The sequence below is a fragment of the Acipenser ruthenus genome, chromosome 23 (genome assembly GCF_902713425.1).
Source record: "Acipenser ruthenus chromosome 23, fAciRut3.2 maternal haplotype, whole genome shotgun sequence".
In the NCBI taxonomy this organism is placed as follows: domain Eukaryota; kingdom Metazoa; phylum Chordata; class Actinopteri; order Acipenseriformes; family Acipenseridae; genus Acipenser; species Acipenser ruthenus.
The window spans coordinates 29,412,716-29,427,863 of record NC_081211.1 but is presented as its reverse complement, the minus strand read 5'-3'; the positions used below and the strand labels follow the sequence as shown (position 1 = coordinate 29,427,863).

The following is a 15,148-nucleotide window of genomic DNA, read 5'->3' as shown; positions in this document are numbered from 1 at the left end:
TCATCAGAGTTTCTCAGCACGAGAAGGTTAAGCTGTGCCCAGGAAAGGATTGCTTTACTGGGACAGTAACTACAAGTGTGTCCATGGCAGGTTCTCAGAAGTGTAGTGATGCTGTTTATTTGTACTCTAGGTAAGGTAACATTCTAGCAACCCCACCCCAAAACGGACTATAAGCCTTTCACAACTCTTCCACTTGACTGAGAATGTTTTGCTGTTTACCTGTTTAACCGTTTCAAGTAATTGCAGGTAGTTTATTAACAGAAAGCAAACACCCGTCACCCCAGCAACTGTGTTTTGCAATAAGTGACCTGGCCAGTCTCCTTATTTGGTGCCACGTCCTCCACATTCACACCCAGGTGCAATAATAGCAGCAGGTATTTCTACAGCTCGTCTCTTCCGGTGACATGGCTCTCAATGCTTAGCAACCCCCTGCAATCAATGCAGTAATAATGAAACTACTGGAGCCAGGCCTGCAGCAGGAGTACATGAGATCCATAGAAGAACAAACAGGGCCAGGGTAAAGCAGGGGGAGAACTGGGGGCAGAACAGTGAAGCTGCAGGGGAATCCGATGCACAGTCACCACTACAGTGCATGGTCACGTTTAAACCTCTCATGCACAGCAACCTCATAAAAAAAACCTCATCCAGGCTGTATATGGGGACATATGGAAGAGACAAATGCATGGTGACCTCATATAAGGATGCCATTTTCCCCTCACATAAACCAATGAACTGAAACCGTTTCAATTAAAAATATATTTATTAAGTGTCCAAAACTACCACCCCCCATCCAGCTATTTTCAATATTCCAGGCACGAAAGGAAAAGTGCACATGCACACGCATGCCATGGCCATCTCACACAGAAATGCCACTTGCTTTAGCAAGGCTGACTGGCACTCCAGCACATCGCTAGAATTCCTTTACTGTGCTGGACAGAGGACACCTGCCCCCACAAACACGTGCATGCAAAACAGGGTCATGTGTCTGCTGGAGAGAATTATTACCATTCACAATGCAACCACTGCTCACACATACAGGCTCTGCTCAAATTATTACCATTTAGCAAGGTTGTAACTGATCGTGTAGGTCTGCCTGCCTGCCTGCCTGGGAAGCTTTCTCATCAACAACAACCTCTAACACAACAAACTGCTAAAAAATAGACGTGGGAGCTTTGCCTGTGAACATGCCCAGGATGAAGCCAGCAAGGCAATGGTAAATGTTTTTAAACATCCCAAGGCAAAAAACCTTTGCATTTTGGGAAGGGATTTGTGAAAAAAGTTTGCAAGCTGATAATGTTAAGAGACACAGTTAGTCTGGACTTATTGTTGAGGTCAATAGCAGCATGACCCAGGTCTCGTATTGGAAATATAACACAAATCATTTCAATCACCCTACCTCCATTTTCTGACTGCTTAGCTTTCCTTTTCTTATCTGGCCGAAACCTCCAAGTAAAGTATTCTATCACAGACATGTATTAAACGGTCAAGCAGTTTGGGTGGAAAGAAAAAAAAAGACGACGTTGTCATCCATGCAAGAAGCCCCGTGGCTTGTAGAATGTGAGCGCGGCTCAGAGAGACAGTTCTTACTTGTCCCGTGACGGAGCTGTAGTCGTTGGTAGTGGAGAAATCCTCCTCTTCACAATCAAACAAGTCCTCCTGATTCTCCAGCAGGTCAGCCAAGATCCTGCCGACTGATTCCTGTTCCTTCAGGTCCTCCACTTCCGTATCGATGCTGCGGCAACAATGGGAAAAATGACAGGCTGGCTTCTCCCACGTCTAACGCATGAGTCAGAGTGAACCGCTCTTTCTTAAACAAGGACCAAAAGCAAACATTGTTAACGGAAATAAAAACAAGCAAACCAGTCCCCCCCCCCCCTCGAGGAGAAAGTCTCCACAGATCACTTTCATCACGCGCTCAACAGATTTGTTATCATCACTGAACAGTAATCATGCACTGTGAATTACAGCTAATGCCATCTTTTTGATCACTGACTTAAAAAGTGCCACGCTGGACTCACTCAAGCCCATGTCCAAATGTTTCAACCACTGTGATTCCGAGGTGTGAATGTGGGCAATGCTTGCTCATATTCACAGCCCTACCGGGAGGTACTTTGTTCAGAAAAGGGCATTTTAGAAAAGTAAAATCAATTTCCAGAGCTGCTGTCAAGTGATGAAAAAACAGAGGAGCCGGCTCACTGGAAGACGTCGGGTCCGAAGACAGCGGCGAGGGCGCCCGCGCTCCAGCTCTCCTCCTGCAGCGACGCCACGCTGCACAGGAAGCGGCACAGGAAGCGAAGCAGGCTGTAGTTGGCCTGCGGGAGCTGCTGCAGGAAGTACTTCATGTTTCTGGACTGCTCCTCCTCCGTGCTGAAGTCTGACAAACACCAAAGACAAAGTTAACCTTTAAACCTCCTTCATATTATTCAGCAAACTACACAAACAGATAAGAAAATAAATACATTAGATACAAGGCTGTCCAAGCTCCAGGGCATAAAAAAAATCTGTAGGTGCCAGGGGACCGTGGCTGGTAATCAGCCAATACAAGATTTGTGTGTGGAGACCACCTTTAGGGTCTCCAGTAGAATGGGAAAGGTGTGAGGACGGAGTACCTTGGTAGAGCTGTGTGATGGAGGGGGTCGCTGTTGTGCTCTGCACAGAACCTTGATACAGGTGAAGAGCTAGCGAGTGTGACAGTGTGAGACTGTGATAGATTCCCCTGGGCATGGTGCTCTGCTCAGTACCTTGATACAGCTGCAGGATGTGAGCCTGCAGGGCGGCTGGGATGATGGGCTCGGGGAGCTCCTGAAGGAACAGTCGGAGCAGACTGACGGCAGAGGCCAGGTCCGCCTCCTTCTCCAGATCGACCTCCTCCCCGCTCTCATAGCGCTGCCGCAGCCACTCCACTCGCTCCGCATTCCCGTTCACCAGGAACAGGCCCTCCAGGTCCAAGCCCCCTGCGGAGAGACAGAAGGGGGGGGGGGGCATGACTCCATCGGCCACCACTCCACTACCTGCACCAAATACCTGGTCTCAGTGCCCACTCCAAGCACACCAGCCTCACACAGCAGAGGTGCTGCACAAGCAATCCATTCCATCAGATTAACAGCACATTAATACAGAAGCTCAGCCAACGCACTTCAAGCCTTGCTGGAAGGACCCCATATTTAATCAGTCCAAACTGTGCTTCAATTTTCAGTAGCAGGACGAGACCACCAAATTAATTCCAACTGTGAAAGCAGGATCTGAAAAGGAAGTGCATTAACGCTGAAAGGGCCGGATGCTGTAGTGTTGTTTTTTTTTTTGGCGTTTCTTTGTTTGTTTAATTAGTGTTCTGCAAAGTTCCTCCAAATTGTCTGCATGCAATCTTTTTCTGAACAAGGCGAGCCAAGGTGTGTCTTATCTCCTAAAAGACCCATTGTTGATACTAGTTATGCTAGTAACATATCTGTTGAATATGAGCACATCCCAGAATGATTATTAAAGCATTTCTGAACTGCAACTGAAATGCAGCTTGTTAGGTTACCCCCTTAAGCATTCATTTGAAATAAATTGCAAGGATTTGGGGATTAATGTTCTTTTGACAGCAAATAACCCTAATGAAGCAAGTTTATAGTAAAGTACACAGCCCTGAAGCACACAGACAGGGGAGCGATTCCACTGGTAACAACGAAGCAAATCGCACGGCTCTGCAATGTACAGGACAGAGGAAAAGCTGCACGTTCTCACTGCTTTCTGGGCACACCTACAGTGGTCAGGTCCAGCCCTTTCTGCGTTAATCGTGGGGTTTTATCCTAAGGTGCAATACTCCCAGGCAGACTAATCCCAGGGCTTAAATGAATGAGCTATGAAGACCAAGGATGAGGGAACTGGATTTTTTTAGCCTAGAACACTTACTCTGAGTGCTCGGAGCCGTGCTGCTCGGAGCCGTGCGAACGGTTCTGATGGTGCACTCACCGTGCTCTTCGATGTACTCGACGATGCGTTTCACCAGGACGGGGACCTCCTGTCCAGGCTGCCCGTCCTGCTGCAGCTCCTCGAGGGGAACTCCAAATACCCTGGCCGTGCTGAGGGAGTCGCAGGTGCTGAGGGCAGGGGAGAGGCTCTTCCTCATAGCTTCCACAGCAAGGCTGTTTCCTTCTGGAGGAGGAGCACACACCCCACTTTAACAGACACGACTTACTACATTGGTAGTGTGGTACCAGGTGTCAGCATAGCAAAGCTGTCTGAGCAATGCTTCTGCTTTAGCTGCATGCGGGTACAACACCACCACAAGATGAAAAAGAGCGCGGTGTAGCAGGTGCGTAACAAAGCTATTGTTTCACTTGGAATGGCCCATGCAACTTCCCCACCCTGTTCATAGAACAGCTATCATTCAGCGGTCAACAAATTCAAAGATTTGTACATTTTCAATTACACCACATGTTTAGGTTAAATTGATCAGGAATAAGGAGGGTCTCTGTAAAATCACATTAAACATAATCTAAACAAAATGCAAATCAATGAAGGGCTGGCTAATAGGACTGCAAGGCCAGCTTCTGAACAGTGTGAAACTACAATTCCAAACATACATTAACAGCCTAGTGCAAGTCTTGCTAGTGCTTCTAAATGAAGCGTGTAAATGATCTACCCAGGATCACTGGGTGGCATGCCGGACACACAGCACTCTATCCACAGCAGCAGTCAGTGTCAGCCCTGCTTACAAACACATTACAAGTGCTCGAGAACACAAAGCGTAGCTCTCAATTGCAAAGCTGTGTAGAGCACAGGGCTCTCACACAGCATGCTCAAGAGCTGCAGTAGATTACACAGCTCACTTGACCATAGGCCCTCAGATCAAAAACAGCAGAGAATCAATCCTTTACTGGAAAAACAAACAAAACAAACCCCTCTCCTCTTCATTAATGCTGGACAGTGAAAGCCCTCTTTACCCTGCCATCAGTTTCCCTATCGGTTCCTGTCAACCCTGGACGAGATCAAGCTGTGCAATTCATTACAGAAACTAAACCACACAAACGGTGCTCAGCCAGCGTGTGACACGCACAGACTCTAGCGGCTGGGACTGGGGAATAGAATGACCAGGTTTGCACTTAACCACTGGTAGTTGCTTGGAATAAGGCAGTCAGGGTGCAATTGGTTGAGCAATTGTCAGGAGTGTAAGCAGCAGCACTGGCACATTCGTATTGCTATTGCACTAGTCCAGTATAACTGGAAAGCACCCAATAGTTACGAAACCAGAAAATAAACAAGCCACACATCTCATTTAGAGGCTTGTAATGAGTCTGAACTGAATGAGTTGAGACTGGGTCTTCCTCTGTTAAATGATGCATCTGATAAAACCTGCTATTTCTATCCCATTTCTATCAGGGGGTGTGGGGTGTGTGTGTGTGGGGGGGGTGGGTGTAAAGGAACAGGGAACATACCTTTGAGCACACAGACACCCAAATGTTCAGCTTGTCTACTCCAGTCACTCTCAGTGAATAGGCATTCTTTGCTCATCTAAGGCTGCTTCAGGTTGTGGCAGAAGATGAGCCTGTAGTTCCTCATTGAAGAAGAGCAAATCCTGATCAGGACTTCAGTTGTTAAGCTGAAAAAGATGAAGAAGAAAGGATGCGCTTGTGTCGGTCAACAGTGACAAACTAAGCCTGTGCTCTTAAAACAGCTGCAAGATTTATTACAAAATGTGTTTAAAATGGTATCAGAAAAAAAATAAAAATAATAATAATAATAATAATAATAATAATAATGGCTTTTCTGTAACGATGCTGGAACACAAAAGAAAAGCACGGTTTCACCATTAGGGTGACTGGTTTTGTACAATCATTCTATTCACCACAGGCATCTCTTACTGAGCTCCACTGCTCAATCTTTATGAAGCCCAAACACACATGAAAAAGTGTGTCCGTTTCAGCAGAAACAGAAACAATGCAGTGATCAAGTGCTGTACAGCAGGCAAGCACCTAGAGAGCATAGCGCTGGCCTGCTGGACTGGATCACAAGGTCTCCCTCTGTGGAGCACATGAGTCCGGATCATGTGACCCTCGGTCACCTGGTAACTGTACAAGTAATGAAGGACGGTGGATTTGGTTGACCTGCTTTTAATAAGTGTTCAATGAATTAATCAGATTCAAACGTCTTCTCCGATGTCATTAGCAGGAATCCTACACTGAATTGCCAATTTGGAATCTTAAGCCTCCGACTTCTTTAAAATAAATAAATAAATAAATAATAGGTCAAAGCTGCTCTCTCCAGTCTTGCAACTCACATTAAAAGGTGACTGTAATGACAGTAGACATTGCTGTCCTGCCATTTCATCCCCGCTGCTACTTAACCAGAGTACATTAATCCAGCCCTTATCTCATCCTCAATGACAGCTTTGAGTGTTTGCATTCTGTAGAGAACACTGACTTAATCCTCACTTTTACACTATCGAATTCAGGCAGATACTGGCTGCATTGTTCTGGAGCTGGGAATGGGACTGGAACACAGAACGACACTGTGTCCAACAAGCAGGGACAGAGACAGGACTGGAACACAGAACGACACTGTGTCCAACAAGCAGGAAGAGAGACGGGACTGGAACACAGAACGACACTGTGTCCAACAAGCAGGGAGAGAGACGGGACTGGAACACAGAACGACACTGTGTCCAACAAGCAGGAAGAGAGACAGGACTGGAACACAGAACGACACTGTGTCCAACAAGCAGGGAGAGAGACGGGACTGGAACACAGAACGACACTGTGTCCAACAAGCAGGGAGAGAGACTCACAAGCCAAGTTTTCTACTTGGTTGATTTTTCGGCAAGGGGCTAGTTCCAAACTAAGGCTCAAAATCTGTATTTTATACATGAAATGTTTGAAAACCCTTCTTTGTAAACAATTGCTTACAGTTTAAACTACCGTCCTTTCGAAAGGAAAAGTAGATTTAGTATTTACATTTATAGTCGTCTTTATATTTTACATTTGTGTTTACATCTAGTATTTGATCAAAGTGCATCAAGATATTATTGGTTTTTGTTTTAATTGTGAAAAAAAAAAAAAAAGGAAGAAGTTTACCATTGAAACCAATTGGTGGAGACCTCATTTTGCAAGTAATAATGAAAGTCTGAGCTCTGTTGTGAATTCGACAGCTTTCCCTTCCTGTACAGTACGGCTGTGTTCATTGTGGCAAATCCAGTCGAGTCATACTGCGAGATATACAAAACAGAGGGCCTCGCCACAGATCTACTTCACAGTAAAGTGAATTCCACTCTTATTAAATGCATGAAAATGAAAGCCATTGCAAAGCAGCACTACACCAGTCTGATTCATGCTCTTGGTGACACTTCTGGTTTTTGCATTACTTTAAGATTATGCAAATTAGCTCTCTTGTCACTGCTTGGTTCAAAGTAATAGATAAGTCCTTGTTGAAAACACACACAACACATTAGGACTGAAGAAACAAGAACCAACAACGATCCTGATTCCATGGGTACATTATCTGGAATCAGTCTGAATGGGTAGCGTGCATATTTCCAAACCATGCCAGACTCTTCAGTGGAAACACTTGGCATTTTTCTTAATGTCTCCATAATCATCATCAATGTGGAAATTTCCTAATACAGAACTTCTTAATCAACAGCTCTCATCCAAAAAAAAAATAATTAAAAAAAATAATAAAAACCAAGACACCTGCCTTCCTTCTGAGGCAGCTTTTTGAAGATCTGTGAACAAATTCCTGCAGAAACAACAGCCTTCCGGTTTAACTGGGTCCTGCTGTGCTTTCCTGATTTCACATGAGCAGGATCGCTTTGCTAATTCCACTGAAGGAACAAGGCAAACAAAAACAGCATTCATCAAAACCATGTTTTTCAAAACGCTGAACACGTTTCTGAATACTCAGAACTGCGGCCGCTCGACACAGCTTTGACAATGCCATGGAGATGCTTACTGAAAACGAGGGCAGGAGCAATGATACTCAGTCGTCCCAGTTTGACAGCATGTCAGAGGCCCAGTACAGCACAGGTTTAATCGACAGCTTTAACACCCCAGTGTGTTGAGACAGATAGGAGACTAGCTGCAGCAGGGTCTGCAGAAGCACAATCCCCATCAAAGAGACAGCTGGGGACGATTCATAATCCACAGAGGACAAGGTCAGCATGTTTCAAGGGCACACATCCGTTTCCATGAGAACACGCAGAGGCTTTTCTTCAACAGTAAGACTTACAGTAGGCCAAATGTCATGTAGCTTACAAATGGCAGAAACAAAACGTACACTCATCTCTGCAAACGGAAGTTTCTGTACAGAGTTCAATCATTTTACAAAACGATTACAACTGGAATAGATTTCCCCCTCCCTTACAAGAGCACTGCTTTTTACAAATCTACCTACTGTACTAGCAGGTTTGAAGAAAACCAAAACCAAAAAGGGAATCAGGTTTAAGCATTAGCTTCAGCGAGCTGACCTTGTCTGCTCTGCATGTTTCGAGTGCTGTTTCCACTGGCAGAATGCTTGCAAGAGGACAGGCAGTACTAGTTTGCCGCGATATCAGGAGCTTGACAACAGGTAATGCAATAAAGAATGGGATTTAAACGAGAGCAAGCTAGCGCAGTCCAATTTAAATAAGCTTGTGAAAATAGTCTGGCTTTAACAGTGATCTACACAGGGTACAGCATCTCTGTGTTTATCAAGACAGCAACCCTGAGCAAACCTTCCGCAAGCTATAAACTCCTCCCTGCAATAAACGTTACAAATTTCAATCAGGAATCTCGTAACCTGCTTCCCCCAGATTGTCACTCCAGCCTCACTGCTTTTTATTTAAAACACCACAATACGTTTCTGGGATTTGTATGAATACGTATTCATAGATGCAATAGAGACTTGAAAACACCTTCTTTTTGCTTCTGATCTTGATTCAGTTCCTGCTCTGCTGTTCTATGTATATCCACACCAAAGCCCCCTAAAATACCACGCTGGGTCAAAGTGTGAAGCGGAGTGTGAACCAACCAGCTGCATCACGACACAAATGTGCACCTCTGTGCAGAGAGAGCAGAGCAGCTTACACTGCAGAGGGCTTTAGTTTGAACATTTTCTACCTCCCCCAACTTTTACATTTACAACAAGGGTTTAAAGACGATCTGCCTTAGAAATGTCTTCAAGTACAAACGCACAACTTTCTTTTTGAATAGCTTCACCGTCCCCAATACGTACAATACGTAATTTTTTAAAAATTTAATAGTCGGCAATTGTTTATCATTTTCTCCCAATTTAGAATCGCCAATTATTTTTAGGCTCAGCTCATCGCTACCACCCCCGCACTGACTCGGGAGCGGCGAAGAAATGCAAAAATGCCCAGATAGCCAGCAGCCCCAATGCCCAGACAGCCAGCAGCCCCAATGCCCAGATAGCCAGCAGCCCCAATGCCCACCAACATTTGGAACAGGGGGCTGACCTAATAAAAAAACAAATCAATGAAACGTTATACTTCAAGTCCAGTGATGATCAAAGGACGGACTGATCTTGCAGGTAAATGGTGTCAGAGTGGATGCTTTCTAAAGAATGGGACACAGCAAAGGGACAGACTTACTCAGGGAGGAAAAGATAAAGCAAACCCTGCTCATGACGTCATCGCTGGACCTACAGCCGCCCCGCCCCCAGCTGAACCCTTCAACCCTTTTTTAAAATAGAGATCACTGCTCCAGGATCTGCTGTTACTGAAGATACATCTCAGCTTGTAGTGCTGACCTTCGTACAGTGTGCTTTCTGATTCCCGCTAGTTCCACTCAAACAAAAGAGGGGTTCAGTGCTATATGCAGACTGCAATATAACAGGGTTCAGTGCTACATGCAGACTGCAATATAACAGGGTTCAGTGCTACATGCAGAATGCAATATAACAGGGTTCAGTGCTATATGCAGAACGCAATATAACAGGGGTTCAGTGCTATATGCAGAATGCAATATAACAGGGTTCAGTGCTATATGCAGAATGCAATATAACAGGGGTTCAGTGCTATATGCAGAATGCAATATAACAGGGGTTCAGTGCTACATGCAGACTGCAATATAACAGGGTTCAGTGCTACATGCAGAATGCAATATAACGGGGGTTCAGTGCTACATGCAGAATGCAATATAACAGGGTTCAGTGCTATATGCAGACTGCAATATAACAGACATAGAAACAGAAGTAGGCAAGCAGGTTAACCCAGGATCAAAACGGTTAAAAACATGTTTTTGCTGTTACTCTAGATAGGGGAGGCTGAAGGGTTAACTATGGTGAATCAATCATACCCTCCACACCGTGCATCAACGTGTGTTGATTCTACTGGAGTCTATTGTAACTGATTATGAATGAGATCGTGTTTCTGATAATATACAGCCATTCCATCTGTTCTGCGGATACAGTCTGCTAAAATGTCTGCTGAAGGACAGCACCGTGCACGGGCATATTCTGTGCGTACAATGGAAGGGAAACAATGCGCCAGAGCTGACCAAGACTTACTTTACTGATCTCTCTTACAGATCATACATGCCTCTACACTGTACATGCCCTGCATTTTGCAAACGGCAGTATTAGGAAGCGCTAGTTTAGCTGCAAGTTCACATGCGATTCTCAACACGTTTTTGAATCGGTACACCGAAAATAAACTCGGATCAACTGCACTGTCTTTTGCGACAAACATCCCAGTATTTCTTTTTTTTTTTGGTATCTTGACAGAATACGGATCCGTGTTTGCACCCCACCCCCGTGCTAGCCATTTTGCACACAGTACAGCTGCTACTTCATATGCAGACAGTACTGTACCCGCAACACAGCGCGCAGATCGCAGCTGGCTACGGGACCGCTTATGCGTTTGTCCCGTCCAGGTTTACACTTGACACGGTTTGAACCCGGCGCCCTAACTCGCATAGCACCGAATGAACTAACAGTATGCAGCCACGACCTAAAAATAAGTACGCTTTAAAAAAAAAAAATAATAATAATAATAATAATAATAATAATAATAATAATAATAATAATAATAACCCAAATGATACAGAGCGCAATTCGGACAACGTAGAGTTCATAAATATAATTATTAAACGTGTATTTGTTGTTTTCATAAACAGATAACGTGTAACAATTAATACATTGTCATATGTATGTGTGTGCGCGTGTATATATATATATATATATATATATATATATATATATATATATATATATATATATATATATATATATTCTAAACTGGCTTCAATCGTTGTCTTATTAAGATTTAAAAAAAAAAAACCCAACAACTTATGACTTGAATAAATATACATACAGTCTATATTTTACACGGATTGAAACTGAAATCCTGACGTACTGCTGTGTGTACGCGAGCGCCCGAGCTAGCGACAGTAAACGAAACCAAAAAACAGAGGGCTGAGAAACTCCTTGTTTTTCACCAACATAAACCAGTACAGGGTCGGTCTGGACGAACTGTAACACAACGAATAAATAAAATACACCCATCGAGTGATTACAGCGCTAATTTATTCACTCTTTCTCGGTGAAACGATTTAAGTCAATCTACACACACAGACACAGAACCGTTTCCATGGTGCATTGGAAAGCCGTCGCCAAAAAAAACAAAACGCAAGCTGAAACTATGCATGACTTCCAGCAGTATAATAAACAGGTTAACAATTTAAGAATGCACCTACCGGTTTAAACCCAATGCAATCCCGAACAGCAACCATTCAGTGTGTTAATAACGCGATGGAATCGGTGAAGTGACACTACTGCTTCCTTTTATCATGTATCTATCACCGGAGTCTGAGACGTCCAATGAACAAAAAACACAACGGACCAGACAAGAGCAGCGGCTTTCTTTTCTTTTTTTGTTATCCCAGTTTCGGAGATGCTGTTTACTGTTCGATGCAACTGATGGAAGATCTCACACACCCACCAACCCGGAGAAAATCTGCTAAATCCGGTCCCCCCGCCTCTCCTTCCCCCCCTGCTCAAGCGCACAAACCCACAGCAACTTCCTCTTCGCCCAGTTTATTTATTTATTTATTTATTTAATTTATTAACCTAACCCGACACCAGCCGTCAGTGGTACTGCACGGTGCAGGGCAGGGCTGAAGAAGGCGTGCGAGTGTGTTAAACCAGGGGCTACCTCCCTTTTGATCATTTCCAGAATATTCTATTCACACAGGGACACAACACGGTCAGACCAGGCGCAAAACCATTACAAAAACAACACGATTGGGCGTTGGGATCTGACTGTCTTTTTTTCAGTTACAGTACGCAAACTCGTAAAATGTTCTTCCATACTAATTTCATATCAAAGGCACAGCAATACGTGGTGTATGGATGTCATGGCGACAGAAGGACCCCACTAGTCAGTACGTGTGGCATGTGAAGTGTCAACACATGCTGTATTGATGTGCTCATGCTAGGAGTTCAGGGACTGCAGTAAACTCAAAAAACATTTCGCAAGTTACAGGATGCCTACTAAATACAATATCACGTGGGTTTATTCACTTTTGACACATTTTCTAACAGGAATACACACACACACACACACACAGGTTGTTTGTGTTAGTTTACATCTGTTTTAAAGTACTGCATATATGTTATTATTCTCAAGTGTCCAATGAAACAGCTATTTACTCCTAATCGTCAACAGTGCATTTTGGTCTGAAACAAATAATAAGAAAACAGCAATTAGAGTTTTAAAATGAATATATAAAAATAATATCTTAAGCCCCTTTCTATGCTCAAAAATGACATGTCAGAGTTGTTTTTTTTTCTGGTTCGGTAACTTCATTTTTCAAAGTTAAAATGAGAATTTGAAATCGAGCCCTGTGTTTTTTTATTGTTATTAAAGTGTTTACTTTGAAAACGAACTACACGTCTATTACAGGACACTTTCAGAATCCCATAGTTCCCAGTACGTGACTGGTTCTCCTCCGGCACTGGCGGTTTCACTTTACAGAACTAATGGGAGTGCTGGGCGTGTGCAAGAGGCCTGAGAGACATGAGTCAGATACAAAGCAATGTGATGCAAAAAGATACTGTTATGTAAGCACAGGGTTCATGGCTGTTTTGAAGAACAGAGCAGTGTGTGACCTTATCTAGAAGACTCCTTATTTAGAATGAATAAGCACTTCCTTTGTCCTCAGTACTGTTAAGAGATGATGGGGTTTCTGCATGACAAGGCAAGATTTCTTCTTTTGCTCCTATGTGGCTGGTTCGCATGATGTAGAAGTGTGTGTGTGTGTGTGTGTGTGTGTGTGTGTGTGTGTGTGTGTGTGTGTGTGTATATATATATATATATACACATTACCGGTCAAAAGTTTTAGAACACCCCCATTTTTCCAGTTTTTATTGAAATTTACGCAATTTTAATGTCTCAATGTACTCTGAAATTAAAGCATAGAACAAATAAACAATTGGAGATAAAAAAGAAATCATGGAATCGTTTTGTTTAACAAAATTTAATCTAAATTTTTGACTCATCAAAGCAGCCACCTTTTGCAGATATAACAGCCGAACACACTCGTGGCATTCTTTCTACAATGGAAATCAAATATTGTTCGGAAAGTTCTTCCCAACACTGTTGCAGAAGTTCCCACAAATGTGTTGCACTTGTAGGTTGCTTTGCTTTCACCCTTCTGTCCAGTTCATCCCAAACCAGCTCGATGGGGTTTAAGTCTGGAGACTGTGCTGGCCATTCCATGATTTGAAGCCTACCGTCTTGTTCTTTTCTTCTAAGGTAGTTCTGACATAGCCTGGAGGTATGTTTTGGGTCATTATCTTGCTGTAGGATGAACCCCTGACCAACTAGGCGTATACCAGAGGGTATTGCATGGTGCTGCAAAATGCTGTGGTAGCAGTTTTGGTTCAGGGTGCCGACTCTGGATCCAGCAAAAGAGCCCCAGACCATCACGCTTCCTCCTCCATGTTTGACAGTTGGTGTCACACACCGAGGAACCATCCTTTCGCCTACTCGATGGCGTACAAAAACCCTGCGTGATGAACCGAAGATTTCAAATTTTGATTCATCGGTCCATAAGACCTTCTTCCAGTCTTCAGTAGTCCACTGGCGGTGCTTCATGGCCCAGGCAAGCCTCTTTTTCTTATTTTGCCATCTTAGCGATGGCTTTCTTACTGCCACTTGACCTGTCAAACCTGCAGCTCGAAGTCTTCTCTTCACAGTTGAAACTGAGACTTGCTTACTTCGACCAGTGTTAAGCTGTGCTTGAAGCTGTTGTCCTGTGAGCCGCCTATCACGCAAGCTGTTGACTCTCAGAAACTTGTCTTCTGATTCTGTTGTGGCTTTGGGTCTGCCAGACCTCTTCCTGTCAGAGTTTCCTCCAGTTTCCAAGTGCCTTCCTGCAGTACAATACTGTCCAAATAATGCTTAAGAGGGTGTAGTAACACAGTCTGTTCCAACACTGCTTTTATAGACAGAGGGTTTGTAAGTAATCAACAAAAGTTGGGACACCTGTAGGAATTGTTAGCATCAACTTCCAAGGCTTAATTTACTTCCATTGCTGCAGAACAGCTGTAAGTTGTTAACCCATTACTTGTTCCCTGAAAAAGGCCTTTTTGTATAACTCTGAAATGTACATTATTTTTCAGTTTTTGGTAACCTAAACTTTTTTTTTTAACCTCTGGCAGTTTACCGCTTACCTCTGTACCATTTCAGGTTATTCACTGGACTTGAACTGCTTAAATTTCAATAAAAACTGGAAAAATGGGGGTGTTCTAAAACTTTTGACCGGTAGTGTATATATAAAGTATAAAGATAGCTAGAACGCTGAGCTCATGCTTCACCTAAATCATCATCATTCAGCTGGATTTCCACACACAGTCTGAAATAGTTGCAACAGACCTGCATTAGTACAGCACACTGTACTGCAAGATGCATACTGCTCAAAGAGGTGTGATGCACATTCACACCGAGCCCAATGAATGAACTCTGTTTGGATCACTGAAACAATCATGCATAGCGAACTACGCCACCCAGACAAACGCCTGGTGCCTTCTTCAATATATCTTAGTACATTAAAGAAGGCGCGAGTCGAAATATTTGTACAATAAAACTACATACACTGTAAGAAGAGCTGAGACGGAACCCGTGTCAGCTTGTATGCTTGCGAGTTGACGCGGCTTTAGTAATGCAATGGGC

At 43.7% G+C, this 15,148-nt stretch overlaps 1 protein-coding gene across 6 annotated transcripts in view; it reads right to left on the bottom strand.

The window, feature by feature from the left end:
- The window catches only part of LOC117431735 (protein FAM13B-like), a 36,971-nt gene that overhangs the window by 21,376 nt on the left and 447 nt on the right, over window positions 1–15,148 (bottom strand). For 4 of the 6 annotated variants that reach the window (XM_058997195.1, XM_058997197.1, XM_058997200.1 and 1 more), the window contains exons 1-6: window positions 11,670–11,992; window positions 5,421–5,584; window positions 3,955–4,137; window positions 2,742–2,954; window positions 2,197–2,374; window positions 1,588–1,732 (exon numbers count right to left, since the gene is read on the bottom strand). In XM_058997195.1, coding sequence (XP_058853178.1) covers window positions 1,588–1,732; window positions 2,197–2,374; window positions 2,742–2,954; window positions 3,955–4,137; window positions 5,421–5,496 — 795 coding nt within the window. In that variant the 5' untranslated portion in view covers window positions 5,497–5,584; window positions 11,670–11,992. Of the gene's footprint in view, window positions 1–1,587; window positions 1,733–2,196; window positions 2,375–2,741; window positions 2,955–3,954; window positions 4,138–5,420; window positions 5,585–11,669; window positions 11,993–15,148 lie in introns of those variants that run through there. The other 2 variants (XM_058997199.1, XM_058997196.1) reach the window with 2 other exon arrangements.